This window comes from Pseudopodoces humilis, chromosome 11 (genome assembly GCF_049639895.1).
Source record: "Pseudopodoces humilis isolate 2021_Gansu_Grassland_sample_001 chromosome 11, ASM4963989v1, whole genome shotgun sequence".
NCBI lineage: Eukaryota > Metazoa > Chordata > Aves > Passeriformes > Paridae > Pseudopodoces > Pseudopodoces humilis.
The window spans coordinates 10743114-10770787 of NC_142210.1; the positions used below are offsets into that span (position 1 = coordinate 10743114).

General features: G+C 36.9%; 2 protein-coding genes across 8 annotated transcripts in view; both read right to left on the minus strand.

Annotated features, from left to right (window-relative positions):
* Positions 1 to 6460, minus strand: part of XRN1 (5'-3' exoribonuclease 1) — a 37345-nt gene extending 30885 nt beyond the window's left edge. For all 6 annotated transcript variants that reach the window (XR_015773444.1, XR_015773443.1, XM_088060976.1 and 3 more), the window contains exons 1-6: positions 6333 to 6460; positions 3497 to 3729; positions 2082 to 2179; positions 1639 to 1748; positions 1444 to 1554; positions 1131 to 1213 (exon numbers count right to left, since the gene is read on the minus strand). Coding sequence is in view for 4 of the 6 variants with exons in the window: in XM_088060976.1 (XP_087917102.1) it covers positions 1131 to 1213; positions 1444 to 1554; positions 1639 to 1748; positions 2082 to 2179; positions 3497 to 3729; positions 6333 to 6407 (710 nt within the window). In the remaining 2 variants the exon portion in view is untranslated. The remainder of the gene's footprint in view (positions 1 to 1130; positions 1214 to 1443; positions 1555 to 1638; positions 1749 to 2081; positions 2180 to 3496; positions 3730 to 6332) is intronic.
* A 389-nt stretch (positions 6461 to 6849) lies between these two features.
* The window catches only part of ATR (ATR checkpoint kinase), a 40739-nt gene continuing 19914 nt past the window's right edge, over positions 6850 to 27674 (minus strand). Inside the window, exons 25-47 of one of the 2 annotated variants that reach the window (XM_014256207.2) lie at positions 26797 to 26917; positions 25781 to 25918; positions 24417 to 24624; positions 23734 to 23912; positions 22714 to 22878; positions 22263 to 22354; positions 21598 to 21689; positions 21039 to 21216; positions 19625 to 19801; positions 19081 to 19240; positions 18397 to 18576; positions 16958 to 17100; positions 16460 to 16557; positions 15154 to 15383; positions 14321 to 14455; positions 13498 to 13698; positions 13038 to 13181; positions 12120 to 12270; positions 11241 to 11397; positions 10959 to 11112; positions 9940 to 10091; positions 9589 to 9694; positions 6850 to 8255 (exon numbers count right to left, since the gene is read on the minus strand). In XM_014256207.2, coding sequence (XP_014111682.1) covers positions 8082 to 8255; positions 9589 to 9694; positions 9940 to 10091; positions 10959 to 11112; positions 11241 to 11397; positions 12120 to 12270; positions 13038 to 13181; positions 13498 to 13698; positions 14321 to 14455; positions 15154 to 15383; positions 16460 to 16557; positions 16958 to 17100; positions 18397 to 18576; positions 19081 to 19240; positions 19625 to 19801; positions 21039 to 21216; positions 21598 to 21689; positions 22263 to 22354; positions 22714 to 22878; positions 23734 to 23912; positions 24417 to 24624; positions 25781 to 25918; positions 26797 to 26917 — 3535 coding nt within the window. In that variant the 3' untranslated portion in view covers positions 6850 to 8081. Of the gene's footprint in view, positions 8256 to 9588; positions 9695 to 9939; positions 10092 to 10958; positions 11113 to 11240; positions 11398 to 12119; positions 12271 to 13037; positions 13182 to 13497; positions 13699 to 14320; positions 14456 to 15153; positions 15387 to 16459; positions 16558 to 16957; positions 17101 to 18396; positions 18577 to 19080; positions 19241 to 19624; positions 19802 to 21038; positions 21217 to 21597; positions 21690 to 22262; positions 22355 to 22713; positions 22879 to 23733; positions 23913 to 24416; positions 24625 to 25780; positions 25919 to 26796; positions 26918 to 27674 lie in introns of both variants that reach the window. The other variant, XM_014256206.2, reaches the window with a different exon arrangement.

Here is a 27674-nt window from a genome sequence, read left to right on the forward strand (position 1 = left end):
GAAGGCAATTCCTGTAACTTACAGAAAAATTCTTCTAATGAGCAAAATTATTCAGAAATTACAATATGGAACAATGCTGGGGAGGGAGGGGAATAAATAACACTTTGCCTTTTGATTTCATATTTTCACTAATTAATCTTTCAAAAAGTAATCACACTCTTATTTCAGATTATTTTACTTTTTAGAAAGGTAAAACCAAGGTTTTACTTTGATTAGATGTAAGATTTTTAAAAAATATTGCCGTGCTGCATGCAAACACTGCCTATGAGTATTAGTGAAACATTGACTTCAAAGACTGAAAAGAAAGCTTATTTCTGATGTTCATCATACTGTCCTTGGCAATAAAGTATTTCTTTATTAGCAAAAATTATGCATTTATCTAAACATTTTTTGCTTATCTTGTGTTATCCAAAAGCCTTTCAGTGTCAGAAATGTTGATCTCTGTCTCTCCCATCTTCTCCCTTTATGTACCCAAGATATGCTTAAGGACCTTCAAAGAAGGAACCCAGCCACAGTAACAGTTATAAATTAATTCCTGTATTACTTCACAACAGCTCCAGCTACATGCACAGTTCTGGAACAAGTCACAATCTTCTGACTGTTTAAAGAGGACAAGTTATTTCAGTTGGGCAAACCCTGAATAATAGCATTTACCAGCCATTTTAAGAGAGTTCATTTTAGTAATTATCATAGTAATTTACTTTTATGCACAAAACCTCATATGTATGTATGTATGTACGTATGTATGTATGTATGTATATACACACACATTTTAGAAAGTTAGTATCTGCGTAACACAGTTATGGAAACAATGTCAATATAGCCCAGGTTGCTCCACTATAACATGAAGAAAAAAGTAAAACACACCAAAGCTTTAAGGATTTTTTTATCAGCTGTTCTGATAGCATACACTTTTTCATGTAAACCAGTTCAAATGCATGATTCAGAATGTTGATTTCTCTAATTTCATGACTTTTCTAACCCAAAGAATAAACTAAGACTTAATTAAATTACCATGCAAACAATTAAAAAAAACCAAATCACCAAACACACACCTGTCTTAGTCATCCAGTATGTTTTGGATTTAATTTCATCATAAATAAAATAAGAGTAAATTTAAATCAATTCACCTTTGAGCCTTTTTACCACCAAATCTGACTTCTTCTCTTAAGAGCGCAAAGTGTGCTTCATGACTTGTTAATCCCAGCATTATCTATTACAAAGAGATATCAGAAAGATCTTACTTTTTAATTTTTTTTTAAACCATTCAAGCAGTATAAAGAAATTTCGATGTTTGGTTTCATTACAAGTTCAAAAGTTTGCAGGAATACAAAATCACATGCTTGTTTCAAACCCTTTTAGAACTCTATGAGCTTAGGAAGATATAAAAAATGTACACACTTGACAAATTCCTATTGTTTGTATTATCTTAGTTGCACATACCAAGTCAGCATCTAAGCCATAGAGACAGTGTCTTGTGTTTGGATCATGATGGGGCTTTGCTTTTTCTGATCTGATGAACTCCATAATTTTATGCTCACCTTCCCCTGGAGTCTGGGCAAAGAAAAAAAAAATCAGCAGTAAGTATTATTCTGTAAAAAAAAAAATTCAAATAGGATAGTAAGAAAATATAATAACCTCATGGCCTGATAAGTAGACTGTTATTCCTTGCCAGGATTTGTCTGTGGAAATCTTCATATTTACAAAATATTTAAGATGCTCATTCAATCTGGCCATGAATTCAGTTCCTGAAAACAGAAACCTAAGTTAAAGCTTTTCATTAGTTACATACCAGAAGTATTAAAAAAAAAGCCAACAAATAAAGCTTCTGCCAGAGATGAAGGGGATGACTAGTTTCTTTCCTAAGACATTTTGCCTTTTACATAGTAATCTAAAAATGTTTAGAATAAGATAGTATTCCAACCCTACTGTTAAGTTTTTTTGTTAAAAACTTACTTAAGCTTTCATTGATTCTGTCTTCTATTTTTTTAAAAAGCATGCCTTAAGATAGGAAAATAGTACCAAAATACAGATGACAAACCATAAACACTTAAATTTAAATAACTGACAAATTATCTTACCTGGTGTAATACAGTTGGAGTCAAATCTGGCTTCTGTAGGGAGAGTTTCTCCCTTTTCCAATGCCTTTTTTATTTTATCCTCTGCCTCTTTTGCTGATCTGAAACAAAACAGCATTGGAGAGAGAGTAGAGAATGAATCATCTTATTCAAATGTCAATAATCTAAGTACAGCTTTTTGACAAAATAAATATACTACATAATATAGTTGATAAAAAAAATAGTTGATTTTTTGGAGTGCTTAAAAAATAAAAAAGGAGAGAAACTGAACTCCTGAATAGAGCTTATTGATTGATTATTAATTTGAGCTTATTTCTGATACAACTAAGGTGGCTTAAAAGTAGCACTTTTTTCATAGAAATGTGGCAATCTGTCACTATACAGATGCAGTTAGTATTTAGAATATCAAGGTGATCATACAATGGTTGATCACAAGGAATGGTAACAAACATTGAAACAACAGGAATATTTGTTATCTAAACATCTGAAAATGCTACCCCAGAACAATAGCTAACACAGTTAAACAAAGCAGCAGGTGTAGAATTCCAAAGGAGTCATGAGTGAACCAACAATTTATCATGCCCAGTAATGGAGAAATTAACCAATATCATGCCAGACTTTCTTGGCCAAGAGCCACCTAAACACTTCTGAATCAGAAACAGAGAAACCACCAAAGTCGTAGGTTTTTGTCTGGCTCTCAATTCTGCTACAATTTTCTATTTAGAACTCTTAATCTCTGCTTCCTCTCAACCTCCTTTATTCCTTAAAGAAAAAATTAAACCAAAAACCAAACCACAAAAAAAATCCAGTTGCTTGAAAATGTTTTCTCCTGTTCCTTTCCCACAGTTTGTTTATGCTGCATTTCACTCACCATCCCTGTACTGTCTGACCATTGGCTTTTTTTTCCTTATAGAAATCTTTAAAAAATTTCAAAATCTTCCAAAACATTACTGTAATTCTTAATCTATTTGTAGCTCTGTATCTGAACTAGCTTGGTAACTGGTATCAATAGGAAATCAGTTTCATTAGAAAATTGATTTTTTCTATGATTTCCACTACAGCTACCAAATAGGCATATCTAGAAGTAGCATTCACAAATACTAAAGACTAGCAGATTATGAAGCATTTGGAAACATCTGCAAGAGCTCCACTGCAGAGTTGTTTGACAGAAAATTTCATAGGAAAAAGCTCCCCTTGTTACCAAGTGCCACATACACAGAGAAAAATTTATGTGACAAGCAAACTTTCCTTTTGGAATCCTGATTTTAACATTTTACAGGTAGTTACCATCATTCAATTAAAACTACTGTGAAGGTACAACCACTCACAGTCTCTTTTACTTATCACTGTGAACATTTCAGTAAGTGGGTTCTTTTAAGTGTTTACTATCCTCAAGACAGAGGCAAAACTGATCTTACCTAAAACGTCTCCCACGCTGCTGATTCATTTTTGCTCTTGGAGCTACTCCATCAACTGCCATGAAGAAAACCTTTCTTGGTTTAATAATGCGAAACAGTACTTCTAAATAATGAAAAATATTGGCAAAAATCTTATCTTCTGAGATTCTGAAGTGGACATCGTCATCATTTGGATGGGAACACTGATGTATTATGCCATTCATGTCCAGGTATAAGTTGTCAAATTCTGGAATCTACAAATGCCACAGTTAGTATCACTTGGTGAATGTAGCCACTACCCAAGGCACACCTGAGAGCACTCTGGAAATGAGCTGAGGTGGGAAGACCCCTGTGGAACCTCCTGCACACCAACAGGCAGAGTAAGAATATCTGGACTGGGTATATTTGCCTGCACATGCAATCTGTTACTTTGATTTTTCTCAGTGAGCCAAGTCCTGAACAGGACCTCAGGACTTTCGTCCCTGTGCTCAGACTATCTTCTCCATTGTAAAATGGAAAAGCAAACCAAAACCACTGTTTTCTGGAAGATTTTTTTTTTTCTTTTTTATAAGCCTGCACATTTAATTGATTCAACCTTTCACAGCTACACTACAAACAATAAAAAACCTACAAAACTGACTATGTAATTTCCAACAATATTTTGAAGCAAAGCTGGCTTAAGAAGCTTTAGAGCTCTCCCCCTGTTTAGCAGCTCCTATCCCAACCACTGCATGCTCTCTTCAGCTGCGCTTGTGAGCACCTTTGAGTCTAGAGAGTGGCAATTAGCACCAAAAGCAGAGAACTGGCAATAATAACATCAATTTCTTACCCAGACTTTCCAAACAGACTTTCTTTTTCCTTCTAGTTCTCTGCTCTTCTACCAGTCTTATCTGTAGCAGTCACGTTTTCTTTTAAAGGAAAAATAAAGCCTTCCCAAATATACACAAGCAACATACAGGGAACAAACACTGGCAAATGTATGACACAAAGGGGTCAGTACTACCTCTGTGTTACCAAAATGCGCCACAAGAGCAACTGGCATTAAACAAATCTATTCTTTAATACCCCAATAAGACTGCTCATAAAAATCTCCCTATCATCACACCTAGGAAAAGGTACTGCACACTTGTTACAGTTTTCTACTGCTGACACATCTTTAAAGGCACCTTGTTGGGCTTGTATTTATCCTCCAGATGCAAGAGAAATGTAACTGTTTTGGAAAGAGGAAACGGTGAAGAGAAGAAATTAGAGGCAGGATCCAGAATGATCCCCACTCAACTGTTGTAACTAGTCTTCTGTTGCACACCATGGTCTTTAGTATGGTTAAACTCAGTAACCAAACTGCTCTCAGTGCTTTCAGGTAAGTGAGCAGGGCAGTGCACAGGTAGCACTCTAAAGAGACAAAAAGTAAACCTTTTATATGGAAGCAACGTACATAAAAGGTCCTATGTTTTCTTCAAGAAGTACAGCTATAATATGATCTAACAACAATGCTCTTTTACATACACAGGCCTTTTAATTTGTTGTTTTGCTTTCGTTTTCTCCTAGCATCTACTCTAGATGCCAGTATGTGTCAGTCTGTATATTCAAGTGAACTGGAAGAGTTCAGTCGTGTTTACTGTTTATCTTCAGAGCTCTAACTGCCTCTTTCAGAAGGCATCAAGGGTAGCACCCCCTGCTGCCACCCCCCTGGTTAAAGCAGACACTGCTGCCTCCTCCTCAGCTTGCCACAGTTCTTCAGCAAAAGTGTCAAGATGTGCGAGCAACCCAGGCTTCTAAGGAAGCAGCAGAAAAAGCAGCATAAACTGCTGCCGCCTTGCTACACAGATAGCATTAGAAGCTTCAGAGAAGCCCAACTAATCATAAGCAAAGACCTAAGCTTTGAAAACTACTTTGAAACTAGCAGGAAAGGCCAAACATCCAGGCTAGGAATCACTTGAGCTGGGCATCTTAGTTACATTGACACAACAGCTATTTAATCTCTAAAAATCACAGGTGTTTAGGGAGTATTAATATTCAAACAACTCTCAATTATCGCCTATTTCAGAACATCCTTATTCAAGCTACACAACCACATCTATGACAGCAGTTGAAAATTATAATTAGAAGAGCTAGCATCCAACAGGTACCAAACATGACATCTCTGAAAAAATTACGTCTTTGTCCGAGTGTTAGAAGTATCATTTACGGCTTTCGTTTTCCAGGCTTGAACATACTTCCCGGTTTAGCTGCTAACACAAACTGTCCGACGCAGGCGACAAGGAAACGAAGCCGAGCTGGAAAACCTGTCTCTCGTCATTACCACGACTTTGGCCGTCACCAGCTGTAACTTTTCTGAGCCCAACAAGGAGTAAACTCCGACCTTGGGCTCCCCGTGAGTGCGAGGCAGCAGGACAGAGCTGCCATGGGGACCCTGAGCAGAGGGTCGCAGAGAGGAGCGAGCCCGGCGGGACAGCCGGGCACGACCACGAGCCGGGAGCCGCCGTGGGCAGGTCATTCCCCGGGGGAACGGAGCACTCTGGGTCCGGGACTGCTGAAACCATCGCCGGCCGCCGACCGCGGGTTCCGAGCACTGCTGCCCGCCGCCGGACAAGAGGGCTGTCAGGGGGCACCGAACGCCTCGCTCGCTCCCCAGAGATCGCCCACCGTCGTCCCACCACTTTCGGCCGCTCCGAACGGCGGGTCCCGCTGCACCGCCCCGGCTGACGGCGAGCCGGCCTGGGCTGGGACTCGGTCCCGCAGGGCCGGCCGGGACAAGGCCCGAGCTCTCGTCCCCCTCCCTTGTCCCGCCGAGGGGCCGGTCAGGACCTCCCGGGGCAGCCCCGTGTCCGGCAGCGGCGCTCCGCCTCTGGCTCACCTGATGCTCCTTCAGCACCTGGCTGAGGCAGGGGTATCGCTCCGAGATCCACCGGTAGAACTTGGGGACCCCCATGGCCACAGCTCCCCGCCGCCCTCACAGCCCTGCCGGAACCAAACACCGCGGGCCGCGCTCCGCCCTCCTTCCGGCGCGCCGCGCTGACAGCGGCCGAGCGCCCGCACCACCGAGAGCGAGCGGGCACAGAGCGGCGCCGGAGCGGGGCGGGCCCGGCCGGGGCGGGGCTGGCGCCGGGGAGGGAGCGGGGCGGGCCCCGGGCGGCTCCCGCCCCTCGGCCGCCACACCGCCGCCCCTGGCACGCGAACACCTGGACCCCCTTGCCCCCTGCCCTGCCTCACGCCGGGCCCCCGTCCCCCTGCCCGGGCAGCAGGGCTGCTCCCCGCGCGATGGCAACGCCCGGTGCAACAGCTCCCCGGCGGCTCTCTGCGCTCCGAGAAACCGATAAAGCCTGGGAAAACAGAACGTCAGCACTCAAACACAACACCGGAAAAGACCACTGTATGTTTCAAATATTTTACTAGGAAAATTCATTACGTTTATGGGACAGTGACAACACTTCTAGATTACTCACTAGATCGACAGATAAACAAACGCCCCAGAAGCAGTTGCACACCCATTTTTTTACTTTCCCAAGCCTCTGGATTTCAGCTGAATAGAACAAACACTCGAGTGTCACACCACAGTGTGAGCCGGGGATTAAAACCTAACAGCGTAGTTTGTATCTCAGAATAGCCGAAGCAAAACCACTGTACAAAAATTCTAATGATAGCCTACTGTAGGTTAAAAGGGTATAATTTTTCCCTATCTCCTCCCACCCCTCATTTCCCTACAATTTGGATGCCTAGAAAGCAAGCATCACTGTAAGTTAGCATTTGCCTTTCAACCATATTTTGGTCTACTCTTGTCTGTGTTAAAACACCTTTTCTGAAATGGAGTCTGAAAAACACTCCTTAGAGCCATGCTTTTTCCAGGGGAGGAAGACGGGCTGTGCAAGGCTCTCAGGAGCAGACACAGATGTTACAGTCACAGCTACAACCACCTGCCTGCATTACAGGCGCCTTGCCGAGGTCCTCCAATTCCCAGCTTTGTGCCATGTCCTTCAGGAGGGATTTTTAGAGCACTGTACTCAGGGCTAAGGCAGCAGGCTCAGAACACAGTACCACTTTATCAGTTTGCTCACGCTAAGATTTAAGATCCCAAAAGCTTTCCTAGAGGTAGCCAGGCTACATGGAAGAAAGTTGAAGAAAAGTCTACTGCTGGAAAGAAATACTAATAAATTTTAGAAAGCCCTTCTGAACAGGAATACAAAAATTGAAATAATCATTTTACATCATATCAGTATTAAACTTCATTGTTGTATTTTTTAAACTAAGCCATATGAGAAACGTATTTATAAAAATATACAGTACTTTATAGAGTGCATCTGTCAGTATCATGAAAACTTTTCATACAGTCAAGAGTAAGACACTTGCAGAGCCTTGCATAGTCTAATTTTTAAGCAGTTCTTACGTATTTCTACATGTGTACAAAAAGTAAATCGTAACACCTTACACATCTGCATTCATAGTGTCTTTGCAAGGGCACTGTACATTTTGCACAGATTTTGGAAGAACATAAGCCTGTTTTGCTTGCAGCCAAAAATCAACAGAACTAACCAGGTACCTTGATTCCTTCCCAACAATATTATAGCTACAGCACTTGTGGACGGTATCATTCCAAAGGGAACAAATTTCACATATATGGAGCCCAGCCCATATACATCTGGCAGAGCAGGTTGTCATCACTTGCTTCTTGAATGAGGTAATGAACATGCCCTTCAATAGATAAAGGTAATCCTTTGATTCTGTTTCTAGTCTTAATGACACCTTGAAGCCGTTGTTCTATATCAAGAACATGGGTTTTGGCCTGGAAAGAAGAAAAAAAAAATTGGTACTATTCATGAACTTCCACTTCTCAAAATAAAACCAGTATTTCTTAGGATGTGTTTGAAATCATATTAGAATTTAATACAAAATACAGATGCCTATACCAGCTATATTGAAAACAAAGACTACTCACTTGTAAAAACAATTCTCTAGAATGAATATATTACTAGTTAAGCTATAACTTTTGCCTTACATTTTTACAGCTAAAAGTTACCAGAGAAGACTGAAAGAGCTATATAAATATATATAGTTGAGAACAGCTTTATTTCATACAATTACTTTCAAATAAATGCAACATTTTCCTAGCCTTGTTCCTGGAATTCTGGATAAAATTGAAGTCTGGAAAATTTAGGTCAAAATTATGAGCAACTAAAAGTGAAGAAGTTGAATTAAGAGGTTGTGCTGAGCATCTCAAAATGACCTGTTCCAAGGCCCACTGGGGTTGCTAGTTCATACCAATTACACTCACGCTTCTTCTTTTAAAGCTAAGGCATAACGTTGGCACTGCTCCAGAAAAAGAAGTTAACATATACAGCTATGTGGGTGGTCTTGTAAAAGAAAATTATGTAGACACAGCCTGGTTAGTAACTGTTTGAAGAGCAGATTTTCTGTGCTGAAAAAACCCAGTTAAGTTCTTTGTTGTGATACAGTTTCAGTGATGTAGTTTTTCCTTATCTTAGCTGCTGTGTTTGTCAGCGCTCCCTAAGTATTATCCTCTACTACACATTTATTTTCATTAAATACACCTTAAAAAAATAAGAATAGAAAGGGACAATTCAGAAATTTTGCACAGAGGGAAGATAATAAAAATTAAGCAATACTTTGGATTAATAATATAGTCTTCAGCAGCAGCTAATAAAGAAACAGTATGAAATCCTAATTTTAATCATGTAATTCTTAATATGTACTGAGGCACTTATTTATTCAATAATAAACATCCACTCTGGAAAAGCACAAAAATACACATGGAAAGGACTCCAAATGTTACATCACTGTAAATCTGGAGGACTGTGCAAGTGAGGGGTAAGATCCATTGCTTCTGCTGATGTTGTCCTTGATTTACTAACACTAACAAGAGAATTACTGGCTTTTTTTGTTTGGTTCTTTAGTAGATAAATTACATTTTTTATCAGTAAAAAAAAAAATCTCTTTATAGATAAAAATTATGAACAGAGAGATAACAAAGAACAACCAGAGAAATTTTTAAATGGAAGAAAAAAAAGGACAAAGTTAAAATTAGGAAACATGTAATTTGTAACAATAATGGACATTTCACATTTGAATACCTTAGGTTGTGTTTGTTTTAAACTCACCTTTTCATTGACAACTTCTCCAGTTTCATTCACCTGAGCTTTTGTATTCCCTTTAACAGGTTTACTCCATTCCACAAGAGGATCATGGAGAAAAGTCTTTAAAACACTAAATAAATAAAAAATTTAGAAAAGGATAGGATATATAAAATACACTTAATTTTCAAAACACAAACACTGACAGGAGCCTGTATTTAGTGCTGAATATTTATACTGCTTTATATCCATGTCATGGTGAGAGTGAGCTGCAGGACAGGCATATCCTGGAACTGGCATATTCCCCAGAAGTTACTGTTTCAAACCTTTAGACTACAGACAGCTTTGAGGAGTTTGTAGCAAAAGCAGCTGCCATACCTCATCAGAGGCTCCCTCTGATCACGCATCAGCCGCAGAGTGACTTCACAGGCTCTTCGGAAGAGACCTTCTGTTCCCATGGGACCCATCCCGTTAACCATGTTGTGAGTGAGGCGGAAAGGAACGATTTCCGGAACTTCAAAAGTTTCTCCCTTTACATTGAGGAAAAAAAAAGTATGCCCTAAGTGTTTTAAGCATTTTAAAACAGTAATATTTGCATTGGCTTTAGGTTTTTCCTCCATCTTTTGTCAGTGGCAGTTTCCTAGCTGGCAAGAGATGTTTGCTCAGCTCACAGTCCTACTTGGATAAGAGGAAATTACTTTGAGTAAAAGATAACATTGTCCAAATAACCTTTTTTTTCCTGTTTTAACACACTAATACAGAGTATGAAATTTTGTTCTTAAATATGTATTTATGCTCTGTAGTCACATTGCAAAATGCTAACTTTTCTTTTATAATATGCAAGTTAGCTTAAAAACATTTTTTTAAGTTAAATTTTATATAGGACAATTTAGAATTTCTAAAAAGAAACCAGAATAAATAACCTAACAATATTTCTACTTCACTTATCTGAATTAAAAAGGCCACATGTCCCACACCAAAAGCATCTTTCAACTGAAACAACAAAACTCCAAATCCCAATCTGGCCACAATTTCTGCTGTTTATTTTTACAGAACCACTGAATTTTTGTGCTAAATTTGTGTGAGAACAAGAAATTCTGCACAGCAGCAGAATTCTGAATGTAGCAATTACAGTTTTGTTTGGAGGGTGATAGTGGAAAGAGGAGAGTCATAAAATATAAACAGTCTAAAATTTGGGCTGTTTCAGTGTATCCACATCAGGTCTGTCTAAATCAAAAAGTTGGTTTTCACTGAATGCAGCACACATAACGATCACATCCTCCTTGCGTATCCCAGGCTTTTTTGGGGTACAAGACAAAGTGAGACAGAGAACAGAATGGATATGTTAAAGTAAAAATTTGGAAAAAACCTGAAGACAGTAGAAATTTATTTCTCACCTTATTGAAAAGGCAGTTGAAATCCACATGCACACACTCCCCAGTGAAAGAATCAAACAAGATGTTCTCCCCGTGGCGGTCTCCCAGCCCCAGGATGTAGCCCACCATGGACATGACGGCAACAGAGCGGCAGTAGGCTGACCTGCTGTTGTACCTGTGGAGATACAGCAGGCAGCTCTGAGGCACTGCTTGCCTTAGCTGTCCTTATCCTGCAGTCCCATTAACTCTTAGGGAAATACACAAAGTAGATGCTCTTGAGCTAGTCTAATCCCACTCACTCACCATGAAGTAGGGTCAGGAAATGTTCTAAGAAACCACTCATGGAAGAGCGGAGGGTGACGAGGCAGAAGGACCTCTTTGAACATTTTCAGCTTTTCAGGCAAAGGTGCTGACTTTGGAAGCATGTGCTGCCTCAGTTCCTTCCCAGTCATATAGATACCTGCAACAGACTTCCTCAGTTAGGCAAAAGAAATCTCCAAATACATGGAGATTATCCTGATGTATCCTGGTATGTACTATTACAATATGGTAATTTAAAGATTAATAAATAAAATAAATGTCTCCATAAAGCTGAAATAAATAATCAAATGACAAATAATCTATAAACCATGTTAGTTGTGAGGTACAGGAACGTTTTTCCCCAAACTTTTATTGCACTGCCCAGAAAGCTGCTTTGTTAATGAGAAATCCAAAAGAAATCCGATCTTTTCTCTGGAAAGCTGCTGTACTCTTAAACGTGATTCAATTGTATTTTATCTTAATTATCTCACATAAATGTAACAGAAATAAAAAATAACAAATCAAATCTAAAGAGGAAGTTCACATTATTTTTTATTATTCAGTGCAGCACATACATCCCAGCACATACATCCCCATGCTGCTGAAACAATTTACATCACTGTATGTAGGAAAGTATGAAGATGCCTGTGGTATCAGTTCTTGTCAGGAACTTGTTCATTCCAAGCACCAACTCTCTTCCATTTTAGGGCAAAAGACTACCTACATATGAATAATAATATATTGCAGACAGATAAAAATACATGTGACTACATCTTCCTAGATTTTAGCCTGACTCCTGCCATTTGTTTCATTTACTTAATGAGATACAAGCCCTTTAGAAATATCTAAGAACTTTTACTATAGTCTAATATATTTCTTTACCTTTCTCTTTATATAGCTTTATCAGGATATTTCTCAGACCAGCAGTGTTATTCACCCACTCAATTATGCCACATTCATCATTTAATGGAATCACTGCGTAGGTGCGGATATGGAGCTCTCGCCTACGGGACTCTGCATCTTTTCTTAAGCACTATTCACAAAAGGAAAATGAGATTAACACATAACACAGATAGGATCAAAATAGATTTATAGCATTTACATTCTATCTGGAATTACTTTCCAATCACACAATCTAGAATTTACAAATCTAAGCTTCACAGTCTGCAGTAGGCCAAATGAAAGCAAAATGTGCATCTGTTCTCAAAAGTAAATTAAAAACAAAGAGGATTTTGCAGTGAAATAGTCAAACTGCATAACTTGTACATGACTTAAATCCCTTAAAAGCAATATTTGAAATAAATATTTTAGTGTTTCAGAGATGCTGTCATTTGTTTTAACCTCACAGAAGACATGGTACCTTAACCTTAAGCATACTCCTGAAAATCAAAATAGAGCCAAAATAAGAGGTATGGCAACACTTTAGTATGAAAAGATTAATTTACCTATGTTTTATAAAATATATTAGAAATTACTTAATAAGAAATAGTAAGCATGACAGCAGAAAGTTTGCAGGTATTTATTTATTGTAAATAACCTGTCCTGTCTATTTTTGCTGGAACAAGCAATTGTTTTGGCAGAATACTGTAATCTGTTATTGTTTTCACAAGTCTCTAAAAAGTCACACAATATCGATTGCTACTGGTTTTTGCTGAAATAAGGTATTTTGTACCAGTTTACTTTACCAGCTTACTTCCAAGTGAGCTTTAGCTCAAGCTAAATTGTCTTTTTTTGTTAGATAGCTCAGTCTTCTGTCCCGGTCAAAAACTATAATGCACCTGATTGTCTCATTCATCAAACCTTATTAATAAGGGAGTTGAATTCCATGAGCCGACAGTCTTTTCTTAGATCATCTTTTGGCTTGCACATCATAATGTAAGACTTCCCATCTGAACCTTTCAAGGTGATCTTTTTTGGCTTTTGAAGTGAGGCAAGAATTTCCACCTAAAGAAAAATTAAGTTCTTTACTAACATCTGTATCAGATTATCCAAAATAAAGTGTGTAATTGTAATAAACCACTGCAACCAATCATGTTAGTACTTGCATGGTGCTGCAGCACATTAACCTCAGACCAAGACTTTATCTGAGTGCCAATGGGCCACACCTGCCTCAGGCTGCTCTAACAGAAGCCACTCAGTTTCCACAAGAGTAATTACAGAATTTCCTACTCCTTCCTCCCATTTCTAGAGAAGAGAGATGTATTTGCAGCTCTGTTTGTTTAACATGAAGTGAAAAAGCATGTGCCAACTAGAGCCTTACCGCATCGTCAAAGCCTGCAATGTAGGCCCAGCAGCCAGGAAAAGGGTCATGGTTAGCATGGGTACCAGGAATTGAAGGAAGAGTTGGTATCATTACAGACTGTAAGGGAATGAGAATTTCACTGAATGTGTGCTCTTCTACTAATCTTTTCAGTGTTTTGAAATGAATATTCATGCTTAATGTTGAGCTGTTTCCATCAACCTTGAAAAAAAAAAAAATATGATCAAAGTTAGAAATAACATTTAAAGTTAACACTTAAAATAATACTGCCCTTTCACATTAACTAATAAACAGGCTAGAATAATAAATGCTGATTGCAATAAGAAAAACAGCAAGCTACATTTTAAATTAAGTAATCAAGAAGTAAATATATCTGGCTGTTATGCCAGACTTATTTTTCACTTCGGATATAAATACAGAATAATTAAATAATTCACTTAATTCTACCTTTATTATCAAGTTAATTTGTTCATAAAAGCACAACCACCCTATTTTTACAGTAAAACTCTGAAAATTAATGGGCATAAATGATATGTGAAAGTACAAAACAATATAAAGCCTATGCACTGTTAAACAGGCCATTATATACTGAAATGTTTTACAGTGTGCTGTATTTAGAGCTATTTTAAATCTTTCACAATTTAGTACAATTTCTGACAAACTGCAGTAATATTATGAATTAATAATAATTATTAATATAACAATTTTTTATCAATTTAATTAATATTATGATTTGGCTAATGAAAGCAATCAGAAACAGCTTTTGCATTACATTCTTGAATAATCCTACAACATGCAACAATGTGTTTATTTTTGTAAGTACCGGTTTGTTGCAGAGCTCTAACAGCTTATCTGTAAGACGTGTGGCATCTCCAATAAATTTTCGTAAAGATTCCTTCATGTGACTAGCTCTGTTAAGAATTTCCTTACATCTATTGACACGCATAGGGTAAGAGGACTGAAAAAAAAAAGGAAAGTTAAAAATTATTAAACAATGACTTGAAGAATCCCCCCCAGTAATTAATATTCTTTCCCCTACTTATTGTTTATCATATATAATATCTGATGTGCTTCAACTGAAAAGCTGAAGTGGTACTGTTGGTGGGTGTGTGGGGTTATTTCTGAAACCATTCTTGGTAGTCCCACAACATACAGGCCAATATTCAAGAATATGTCAGTGTATATTAATATTATTTCACCAGCCTAAAGAAATAGTATGCACCACGCTTCCCAGTCTGCTTTAGAATGACCTTACTGCCAAGTAATTAGTTGTACATGTATCTACTAAGTTGATTATTTGATTTTAGGACTGAAAGTACTATAACACAATTAGTAAATGCAACAAAATCTGTTGCCCATAACTACAGAATTCATCAGCTATTTGTTATTCAAATTTCCTTTCCTAATACACCATACAAGTTTGGATGCATATTAGCTTTCCAATTTGGATCATTTAAACTGTAATATCTGAATTAAGATTGCAGTAAAATAATTTATAGTGATGGCATTGATATCCTCATCTACAACACTGTATCACAACAAATTAAATACTCAAATCCTTCTTATCAGCTTAGAGTAAAATAGGTTATATTTACATTTCTGAGAAAAAACAGTTTTGTAAACTTAATAAAGGTGTAGCTATACATATCAAGGTACCTTGGACACAGCAGTCATCATCCACATTGCCTGCTGTGGATAGGCTAAAAACACTTTAGCAACAATCACCATCAGAACGGCAAAGACTTCATCATGGGAATGGCAGATCCGGGAGATGAGTTGAGAAAAGGCTGTCAGGAACTGGTAAGGTGCCAGGTGATTTGTGTGCTCTGTAATCACCTTGTTTATTTTAGCCAGATCATTTTTCATTTGACCACGTTCTGAACGAGCTGCTGAAAAATGAAAAGACCATGTTCCTGGTTCTCACCACTGGAAATGGAAAGTCATTTAAATCAAGGCTATAGAATACTATTTTGTTGGCAATTTCATAAGCCAAAAAAATAGCTCCTACTTTAAAGTTCTTTTTAACACAGCATACAGTGAGTGAGTACATACTCTATTTAGCTAAGCAGAACACCAGGAAATTAAATCTCCTTACACTCTTAACATTACTTCTCTAATATGATACAATGGCATAGAACAGACCAAAAACACTCCATGTATTTGCCTGATAAAAAGACTCTAATGTTCTTTAGTGGAGAAGAAATGAAGTAAGTCTTTTCATGGGATGAAATTAGCCCATCTGCTCCTATCTCCACTCCCTGCCCCTGAGGACCCAGCTTGAGTTTCACATCAGCACCTCAGAGTGCAGGATCTGATGTGCCTGCAGCCAAACACAGTTGACTTAAGTGTGTAGAATGAAGAGAAGATCAAGGAGCACAAATGTATGCTTCACTCCAGACCTGCAATGTTTGCAATTTTCATTGCAAACATTCAGAATCTCCCACCCAAAGTGCATCTGTGGTGTTCATTTCACATGCCTTCATGCTGCTGCCTACAAGATTTTTTTCCCCCTTCATTTCAGTAAAATGAGGCGGAAAATTTCAGTAAAATGCCTTCAAAGACTGGAACCAAATCAAACTGAAAAAAAAAAAGCCCCAAAGCCTAACACTTTACTGTAGCAAGTTCATACAAAACTACTACTCATCACTCAGGAGACACCTTTAAAGTGGTGACCAGGGGCAAGTAAGGATTTTCCCTGTATCTATTTAATGACTTCAGTTACCCAAGGAACAATGCTGTCTCATTATATACTTGAAAAAATTCTGGAGGATTTAATTAAAATAATTAATACTCTCATGCATGTTAACATCCTGTGTTTTACAAGAATAGTAGTACTTTCTTGTTTCCATATAACCTCAGGCAATCAATCTAAACAAAGAACTGTAAATATACTTCACTGCTCTCTCAATCATTTGTTCAAAAGAATGACATGGGAACTATGTACTGGGAAACAATGTTCTACCTTTATCACATTCGTATGCTTTTGCTCCAAAGTCCAGCCATAAAGACAGCATTCTTGGCATTGACTGATAGATGAATTGGTTTCCATACTGTAGAGACCTGTGATTACATGTTTAAATCAAAGTATGTTAATGATACATATTAGAAGTAATACTAATTTTACGTTCTCATTTGTTTAATATTCCACTCTAACTTCAGAAATTTATGTCAGCATTTTAATGCATCTGCAACAACCAAAAAATATACAAAGGGTTTGCTTTTATTGCTCAAAACCACAGATTAAATAATTAACTGTCTGAAAAAACATGCAATTGTTTCATCAGAAGTAAAATTAATCATGCATGAAAACAAAAAGGAAGCATGTAGTATTTTGTTTTACAATAGTGCATAAAAACTGGAGTCAGTCTGAACTGATGAAGGACAATATATTCCTACAGAAATTTTTTTCCCAGTATAATTGTCATCCTTTTACAGAAAGTAAGCAAAGTTCCTCTCTAACCTCCCAAAGTGATGAACTATGTATCTAATCAGATCTCCTTGTTTTTCCATCTTGTTGTCAGTTACCATTGGCATTAATTTATCATAGTATTTGGCAAGATAAAAATGTCCATCTTCCCATTCTGGCAAGAAAACTGTAACATCCTGCAACAAAATCAAAATGAGATAATTACTTATGAGAGGATGCTAACTTAAAAAAAAAAAAATAGAAAATATTTTCAAGAAACAAGAATCTTGTATCAGTTACATTGTGCAGAGTACGTGCAAGAAGATTACTGTTAACCCTGTAACCCCAAAAATTCTAATTTTGCCTCAAGATAATTGCCTCTACAAACTAGAAGTCTGTTCTTAAAGTACCTTTTGGTTTTGGAGACAGACAATTCAAGACAGAATGATATGGGACTCCTGAGGTAGGAAAGATCATGCTTTCATTAAAATCTGGTTCCTGATCCTAATAACTCAGTACTGAGTTTCTTAGAGCTTTTAGAAAAGTGAAACAGCATGATGTTAACAACTGGACTCAATCTTTCTGACCTTAATGAATCTATGATTCCATATTTTCCATATTTCTGTTCTCCTTCTAAATAATTATGTTTAAAAGAAAAACAAAAAATTGTGTGACATGTATTAGAAAATAAAGAATTTGTGAGAGGCACATCCCTTCTGTAACAACACTGGCTTCTTTCCTGTGCCAATACTTAGCAGAGAGTACTATTAGTGTTTTCATAGAATCTCCTGAAATTTCATTTGTTTACATTATTTCAACCTTCATTTGATTTGATACATTTACATTTTTCTCTAAATGACTGTTACAGAGGTATGTTATTTAGCAAGGCAGCAGTAACTATTAATGCCGAAACTTGGATAGGAGACATGCTGCTTTTAAGGAAGCATAAACATCTGCATCTCCTAGATTTAGGACACAATATTAATCAATGCCAAAAAGTATTTCACAGGTATCACAAGCTGAAGCATGAAGTGCTGTGTTGTTTAAGAAGATCACACCAGCTGTCCCTCTTCCTAGTTCTTCAGAGACTGGAAGCATATTTTAATCACAATTACAAGTCACTCCCAGAGACAGAAATAACACTAAAGAGAAGTACAATATATCACCAAGTCAATCACTCTGTGTATTTGGAGTAGTCCACATTTTAGTGAAGAATTCTAATCTGTGCAAGCATGAGAAGAAAGGCATGCTTCTGTAACTAGTTTATTTAAAAAAATCATATGAACAGTAGACTTCCCCGTACTGATGTGTTACATTAAACCTGGTTAAGACAGTAAAATCTTTACAAGAACAGCTTCCCTCCTACACATCAATGAACTATTTAATCTCATTTATGTTATATTGGTTGACATCAGGAGCAGAACAACAGTTTACTTAAGGAATACATTATTATTCCAAGCTCCTGCCTTGTTAATAGTAGTATTCCAGATTACCTTATACTTTTTCATGACTGCATTGCTTTCAAAGTTAGCAGTTTCTTCCATAAATCTGCCCACTAGCAGCATTGCCCGACCATGGATGAGCTGATTTTTGCTATTGCAGGGTGCTTTATTTTCAGGGAAGCATAACTCAACCCCCTTCTGGAGAACAATTAGTGCTTCATGAACTTCACCCTAAGGGAAAGACAGAAAACATTTTACATACTTTAAATAAGAGAGATTAAAATTTTCTTTCTTTCTTAGAGCTGTTATTAAGGCAAAGCTATGTCCTCAAATGTGTTCTAGGCCATTCCAGCTGTGGTAACTGAATATTATTGACTTCAAATGCTTCTTGTATTTTCTTGTTATCTCAGCATTTTTGTGCCTTTAGGTGTACCACAGTAATTTCTCTCATGTTTAATGCCTACTGCTATTAGTTAAAAGGAAAAAAATTAAGAAGAGGTCTATTACTAATTTAAATTTGCCTGGGCTGCATTGACAGAGGCAGGTAATCCACCAGTTTTATACAAAGGTGCCAGGAAGGTCAATAGATACAGAACAGGGCTGACCAGCACCTGAAAGACCAGCTGCAATGTGTTGATAGTCACAGCTGACTGTGTGCCATTTTTTTCTTGAAGAAAACTAAAAATATTATTTTCTTGCATGTAAGAAATTAAATTCCATTTTTGTTTTCCTTACCTTGGACCAGAGCCACTTCGCTCTTTCTATGTAAAGTTCTGAGAGCGTTGATTCCCCAGCATTCAGCAAAGCATTATAGGCAGTCTGGTGATGCCCAGCTTTCCTTGCAACTCTGGCACTCTGGAGCCAACACTGACCAACAAGCTCACTGTAATCCTGGCTGCAGGGACATTTTTGCAGAAAATGAAACATTTCTATTTTGATCACTACTTTAAAATCTGAAGTAAAAATCACAATGTGTTGAAACACAAATTGATTTTCTCAAGAAGTTATATGCTACATAATGATAATTTAAAACTATTTTAATACATTTGTTTCACCTTTTTTCACTTAGGACTAGAAACTAATACACTCTTCTCCCTGTTTCTTGCTTCTCTTTCCTTTAGACACCGCTTCTCCTCCTTATTTTGAAAGTACGTAACATTGGAGGACAACTTTTGTCTACAACAAATTCCCAGTTTTATCTTCTCTCTTCCAACACATAAATGGAAACTCAGAGTATTACTGAGAATAAAACACAGACAAGAAACAGTCATGTCCTCACCTTTTATTGAGACTAAGCAAAGCCCTTCTCAGTGCCAAAATGGGTTCTTTGGCTCTGTAGGAGTTTTGGGTCATTTCAATTCGGGCACACCAGTTCAGGGAATCTCTACTGTGGTCCCCATCTGGTTGCTGAAACATTGGCCCAATACTGTGTTCCAGTTCACACAGCATATGCAACCTGTGTTAGCAAAAGAAAAGCAAAAAATTGGTAAAAATTGATTGCTGTTTGAAATACATGCAAATTTGGCAAAGTTTTTGCAATTTTCTTTCTAAAATCTGGCTCTGTAAATAATGCCACCCAGTAGGATTTATGCTAAAAGCAAACATTCAGAAAAAGCAAGCACAAAAAACCAAGGATTTGTAAACTTATTAGTTATTTCCTCAATATTCCTTTGCCAAGCTGGTGAACAGAGACAATGTAGATCACTCAGAGAAGAAGTCAATCTTTAGAAAGAGTATTTCTATCCCTTACTTTCAGCAACAATTCTTCAGAAAGTCTGACATTTTCAACAAATCCCATTTTAAAAGCAATGGACTTTTACTTAAAGTTATTCCATTTATTTTAAAATACCATCACTGTTAATATCTGTCACTGTAAAGATGGAAAGGTGAGTGGTTGTAAATGCCCCAGTTGTCACTGGCAGAGCCCAGATGTGTAGGTACATCTGACAGAGAAAAAGTGACTCTTGAAAGGCTTCCAAGTAGCCTCGATCAATGGCTAAAGGAAACTACTTTGAAACACTTCTTTCTCAATACCCATACTTCATTTCTCAAACAACACTGCAGAAATTACCAACAGAAAATAGAATTAAGAAGTAAAACACACACTTCAACTGGCTTCAGCCAATATCTTGCCGTAAGGATACACTTACAGTGCAGAGGAAGTATTAAGTCTTTTTATGCAAAAAGGCTACTCACTTTTTAGTCTACTACAGCCACCATTATAAGTTTGTTAATAAAGAAATATTAAGAATGTATAAGAAATATTTATAAAGAAAAGTAGAACTACTGAAAGGGATGGGGTTTAATTCTTACTGCTCTTTCTTGATAAAAAAAGGAGAGCTTTTCAGCCTCCAAAGAGATCAAAAGCAATGCTCTTAAGTTAATGGAGTTACTGGCCTATTTGCACTACTTCAAGCATGGAATTAACTTGCTGATTTTTATTACCTGACATTTACATTAGCTTGCTAGCTGATTTTGAAAGACCATACGACATAGTTTTATTGTGAATATTTTCCATGGAGGATAAATATAAATTCCTAATTAATCAAAGGTTTTCAGTCGGATGGATATAAAAAAAAGGTGACAAAATATGCGCATCAGTACCATTTACTGTAGAAATGCAAAATTCTTGCTGCTGTATACTTGATTATGTGATTTCTGGATTTAAAAATAGCGACATGAAAATGATAAACCTGATAATGTGTTCATATCCCCGCTGATAGGATCCTCTTTCAAAGCTTGCTGCTGAAAGGGGCACAATCTGTTCTGCTCGAACAACCTTGAGCGTCTCATAAAAAGCTGTTTCATTTTTCTTCTTGGCTGATAACAATAAATGTCCCAGTCTGACACTCCAAGTAGTAGACTTCACATCTTTGGGGAGAAAAAGAAGACTCTGCTTCTTTAATCAGCTTAACCTGAACATGCTAATTTGTCTTAACATACTACTGGAAAAAGAAGTTTTTTTCAGATCTAAGTAATTGCATGTTAGCAGCACTGTATAATTCAACTCCACAATTCACCCAGCCAAACAGACCCAAAAGATACATACACTGGAAACTTCTGATCAAAGACTATCCAGGTCACATTCAAATACAGTTACAAAATCCAGAACAGAGTCAGAACCAGCCTTCTTACCAGTAAAATGCAAAACAAATTATAATAGCTACCCCTTGATGACTGATGATTAAACTAAAACATACAGTTGTTCAGAACGCAATGAAGTATAAATACTTTCATGTAATGATAACTTACCGGAAGCCAAATAATTTTCCAGTAAATCCCATTGTGACAGTTTCCAAGCTGCTTCCACTCTATAAGTGTTCAATTCAGAAATCCATTCAGACCTATTAAAAAAAGGCAGTAAAATTTTGAGCTGTCTCCTCTCAGTATGTTAATCCTACATTATATTAGCAAATGTTCTTTATAGAAAACTTCTCTTAGTTGAAAAAAGGCAATATAAACTTGCTTCTAAAGAAAGTCAGTAAAACCAAAGGATAACTCACTGATAACAAGTAAGAGCTGTACAACATGATCCCACAAATGCAACCTCCAAAGAGTGTATTTAACTTCTGTGGTACACATCAAAATCTACCAGTTTTTAATCCATCTACCTATTAGATTACAGAATACCAATGGAATCAGTGACACAGAAAACAATGCAAAAATTCTATCTAAGAAATTAAAGCAGATAACCAACACTACTCACAGTGCAGACAAGAACTACAAAAATTTCTGGACTTCCTGAAATAAGTAATTTATAGATAAAACACTCAAACTTTTCTAGCTTCACATTGCTAATTCAATTATGTTTAATAAGCCTCAAATGTTTGATAATGAGCAGAAATGGCTACTGAGGCAGAGATTTATACCAGAGCTTCCTATTATTCAAATGAACTGTGTACTAGATGCTTACATACCTGTTTGCAAGCACTCCATTGACCTGAGTTATTACAGTAGATAACTGACCAAGGCCTAACATCGACTTCACTACACCATGATAGTGAATAATCTAGAAAGAGGACAAAAAACCAAAACAACAAATGAAATCCCCACATACACACTAATGAAATTCATGGAAATCTGAAGGAAGAAATATGCCCACATGGGTGCTCTTTAGAATACAAAAAGGCATAACTAATTGCACTATAAGATAAATGAATGTTCAAAAAATCCAGTAAGAGATTTGTTTCAGTTCATAAACCACTTCCAACAGCAATAATTATTTAGCAACTGGCAAAGTAAGCACTTAGATTCCTATTTTACTTAAATATTCTGAAGAAGTTTTTTTGCCTTAGTTGTCTGTGAGCTAATAAGATTAAAAACAATAATTATATTTATTAAAAAAGAAAAAAAAAGTTTTTTATTTACCTGATCAGGTTCCAGTTGGATAGCCCTATCATAGCAGGCTGTTGCATCTCTTAATAAGCCAATACTTTCATGTTCAAGGATTTGTTCTTTGAGAGATGGCTCTGCTTTCCGAATGGCACTCACCCCTGCCACTCCATCTGGCTCATGCATAGCAGCATATAATTTCTATATTCAAACAGAATTGGACATGGCCATTAAAAACAAGAAATTACTTTATAGATAACGTGCAGGATCACAGAACTTCTTGAACATGGAGCACACACTACTTTGCAGGACTCACTGGCAATAAATTTTCATGGAAGATTTCAGCTTAGCCAGGCTCCTTCCAAAGCTGAGCCCTACAGAGTTTATTATACAGTAATACTTATGATCTCATACTATTGATAGAGTACCACATGAAGTTCTGAAACCATCTGTATAAAGACCAAAATAAATATCCTATTATTATATAATAGCATAAAGATGACTACTTTTGGTGAAAAAGCAATAAACTAAGTTTTTTCAAATTTGAAATGTCACCAAGGAATACAAACCATAGGGAACCACAAAAACAATCATCCCACAGGCTAAAATAGTACTTGAAAATAATTTTTGCAATTTGCAACACCTCTAGCATTGGCTCTTTTTCTGCTGTAGAGTAAGCCACTTGGAATTTCTTCAAATGTACTTTGGCTTTTTTTTTTGTTATTATAGTTGGTTGTATTTTCTGGCAGAAGGAACAGAGCCAACTTCAAAGCAGTAAGTGTTATACTATCAATAAACCCACATTTAATTATTTTCAGGAATTTACAATCTTCTATTATACAATAGAAAGCTATTCATTCCTTTTCATATAAAAAACATCCCAAGCAAGAGAAAGTACTAAATATTGCTGAAACACAGATGACTAAACACTTGAATTCAACAAGTGCCCAAATAAATATTTTCTTCTTCCCATCACAAAGGATTTGACCAAGGTTTATTCATCATACACATTTTCATCTTAAAATAAAAAACAAAAATCAAAAAGAACTTCAGAACCTGAAGAAATCCAAGATGTTCCTGAATATTTTGTTTCTTCTCTGTTATAAATGATTCAAAGTGCATCACAGCTCTCGTGTAAGCCTTGGAACGAAAGGAGGCCACAGCCAGTGTATCCTGGGGAATGAGGTCTAGAAAACGTGTCACATTTTGATATTCTTCATAGTCCTCACTTGATGCTGTTGAAAAAAAGACATATTAAAAAGTTTGTCAATTGAGGTTTCATTTATAAGAATTACCTTATGCATCAAAATTCAATTAACCCATTTAACAATTTAGTGAGATAACTATACTAATTAAAGAACATGGTTTTCTCTTCTGTCAACAATAATTAATTTAAAACAATTCTGGTGAACTTCCTACATCTTGCAAGACAGCATAGAATATTATATATTACATGTAATATTATATTCAGTTAAACTGAATGTTTAGAAAAGTATCAAGAAACCAACATTTCATTGTTCAAATTTTGAATCTATTTCTTGCAACAGGCATTCAGAACAATCCATTTGGGGTGGAAGGGGTGGAAATCACAATATGATATTAAGAAATCATAAAAGAGATTACATATAATACAGCATTTGTAAATGCTCATAACGTGAAGCTGCAAACATAAATAAAATGCTTCTTTGAATAACGTTAATGCCATTTTAAATAAAATAAGCACTTTTTAGATCCCTCACTTTTTAGATCACTTCTGTCTTTGCTAGACTTGCCAGCATTTTTCTCAGCAATAAGTGTTTGAAACTTATGTCTTGCCCATTGAGTGAGATGATCAAGCATGGAGAACACTGTCTGTGTGCTCAGCTGGCTCAGATCAGATGCACTGTCCTCAAGTCTCCTGCTGGACTGGTCATCGTGTTTCAGAACAGCCATAATCTCCATGTAAACCTGCACAAAGGTAAAAGACACAAGTGTCATACCCATGGCAGAACAGTAGAAAACAGCAATTAACATGAAAGTCAAACCAAAATATTAGATATTTTAAGTGTATATTTTAATAATTTGGAGATTATTTTCATGATCTTGTTGTCCTACAGTCTCAGAAGGAAGAAATGGCAAACCAGACAGCAGCTGTTGTCAAGGGATTCCATACAGGGAGAAAGTCTTGAGTTTTCAAGACACAACAAATGCTACTGCACCTCTTCTATAAATGCAATATTTCAAGACTTGGTAAGAATAAAGTTATCTACTGGTTACGAGATTACAGATCTACTTTTTTGCTTCTGTTCAAATAAATGCCATGACAAAATATCTGTTTCTGTTTGTTTTAGTCTATAAAATATGAGTTAACATAAATAACAGATGCTTATTGTGGATGTACTTGTTCACAGAAGAAAAATCATCACACGCCTCTACACACCCACAATATTTAAACACAGATATTTTAGCTGTGAAATTTCAAAATAATGGACTGTAAGTTATACTTTTCAGTATCTTCTAATTCCTGTTTCACCCAGGACATGCTTACAAAAGAATCCTTGCAAACTTGCATCTCTCTGTACATACATGTGCTGCTCCCAGTGAAAATGGCAGCACTTGGCACATGCACTGGCAGCTCAAGCAAACTGGAGGAAAGCAGGATGACATCTCCCCCACCTCTGCTTTCCTACAACACATCTACGAATCCTGCTCCCCAAGAATCTGGCAGCTGAATAGTTTATCCACTGAAACTGTAATTGTACGCAAAGGAGAAGAGAAAATGATGAGTCTGAATTCTTGGAATTATACAAGTTCAATTTACTGGCTGTTTTTGTTGCACACATCCTCTTTGTACCACTCCAGCTGTTGATGCTACTGCAGTCATAATTAACTACAAAATATCTCATCCTAGGCCCAACTGATGGAAATCCGCAGAAAAGCAGTTCCAACACGAAGTTGTACGAATATATTTAAAACTCAGTCAGAAAATTTATATTATTAAGACACAAAAAGGAGTTTAAGATCTGAACAATTTATTCATGTAGGCCTACAGAGCTGAGCAGCTCTAATGAAGAGTAGCTCCTGACCATTCCTGTGAAAAACACTATCATCTTATATGTCTTACCTCTTGCTGATCCTCTTGACTGCATCCCAACAAAACATAGACAAGAATGTGTGGAAGCAGATAAATTGTCACTTTATAGTCATTTTTCATCATAATACTGCAGCAATCAAAAACTTTTCTGGCAAGATCATGTCGCACCTATAGAAAAATATTATTTCCAGGAAAAGCATTGTTACAAATGTACAAATACACGAACAATCAATAGATTCCCTTTTCTTGATGAACACAAATTGTAGTCCATCAAATAATTTCAAGATACCTGTCTCCAACAGAAGGTTCATTAGACTTAAATCTGCACCAGGGATGCCAGATGGCAGCTGCTACTACATGCAGCAACTGCTGACTGCACAAAAAGACAGGTAAACACTGCTTACATTTCCACTTCTCCATGTGTTTTACACCATTATGAACTTGCACTGGCCATAGAAAAAACCTTGAGGCTGAGAGTCTACCACTACATTCAGCCTCTCTTTTGCCCTTAAAAGCCTGCAGAAAGTAGGATATTATGAAGACATTCAATTCTTATCTGTCTGAAAGAGGACAGTGTAGTTACTGAGCTACTGTAATTCAATTCACTTCTTACACTGGCTGATTTGGAGGTGACATTTTTGGTGGGTCACTTTGATATTAGAAAAGGAAAAGAAAAAGAAGATATAAGTACTTTTTATGTTCTGGGACCATGGAGCTACAGGGAAATCCTTCCAAAACTGAGAAAGTAAATCCTGAAGCATTTCAGACACTTTTCACAAGCATTTGTCAGTGCCCTCAGTTTCACAAGAGTGTCAGGACAAAGGCAAGGTTCCTTGATTTTTAGCTTCAACACTGCCTGTGAAGCCTCGCCAGGAACAAGTGCTGGGGAAGGGGGAGTGCAGTACCCTGCTGAAGAAGCAGGAAAGTCCTGTAAGAGGCCTGTAACCAACAGACATATTCTCCCATCAATCCTAGACCTGCAGAAACTGAAATAAGGTTCAAGAACTGTCTTGCAAAGAGCATTACAGAAAGACTTATTTTCTTACCTTTGTTATAAGATAACCTGCCCAAGTTGCTGACCATTCTGCAAAATTATCACCTAATTTGCTTAAGTAAATTGGCTTCTTCACCTTAGACCAGTTTACAGCCTTCTGATAACTCTTGTACCTGTAATTTTGAAATATCCATTTAATAAAACTAACTTCTCATTTAATACAGCAAACAACAGCACATTGTTAGTTATGAAATTCCCTCACTGGAACAATATTAAGTTCTTATCTTCTGAATCTTTAGAAAAAGAATTAAAACCACCACTGTCAGTAGTCAACATCTTTTTTTCTAGAGCTTCTTAAAATGAAATATGAAATAAAAATTCTCGTAACTTGTTAGGTTGTTTGTAAGTATATTTTAAAGTGCTATTCATAATCGGTTTTAGGAAATGGAGTTTAATAAATATTTGAGTACTATGTTCTTGACAGGAAAAAAACAGAGTATATATGAAAGCTGAGAAAGGCCAAGAAGTCTGTTTTCCAAAAAGGTAAAGCTTATCACAGGTGAGTATGACTGTCTTCATGAGGAAATAGAAGGGAAACATTGATTATTTCAAATTAAGACACCAGCATAATTTGGAATTTCATTTTGTTGAATCAATGACAAAATGAATGCAAAGAAAAAGTCAAATTAAAAACTCGGTGAACTCCTCCTACTCCTACAGAAGGTAGGAGTAATAGGATGCTAATAGATTTAAGTAGAGGGGAAAGAAAACAAAAGCTTCAAAACATCATGTAAGTCAATGATCTAGGGACAAATAGGCCGACCTGGGCAAAGTATGAGCTCTGAGTTTTGCTTGTTTGATTTAAAGAGAATTACACTCAAGTAAGTGCTAATTCAGCTTTTAGTAGAAAGACATTATTTCAATTTTGTA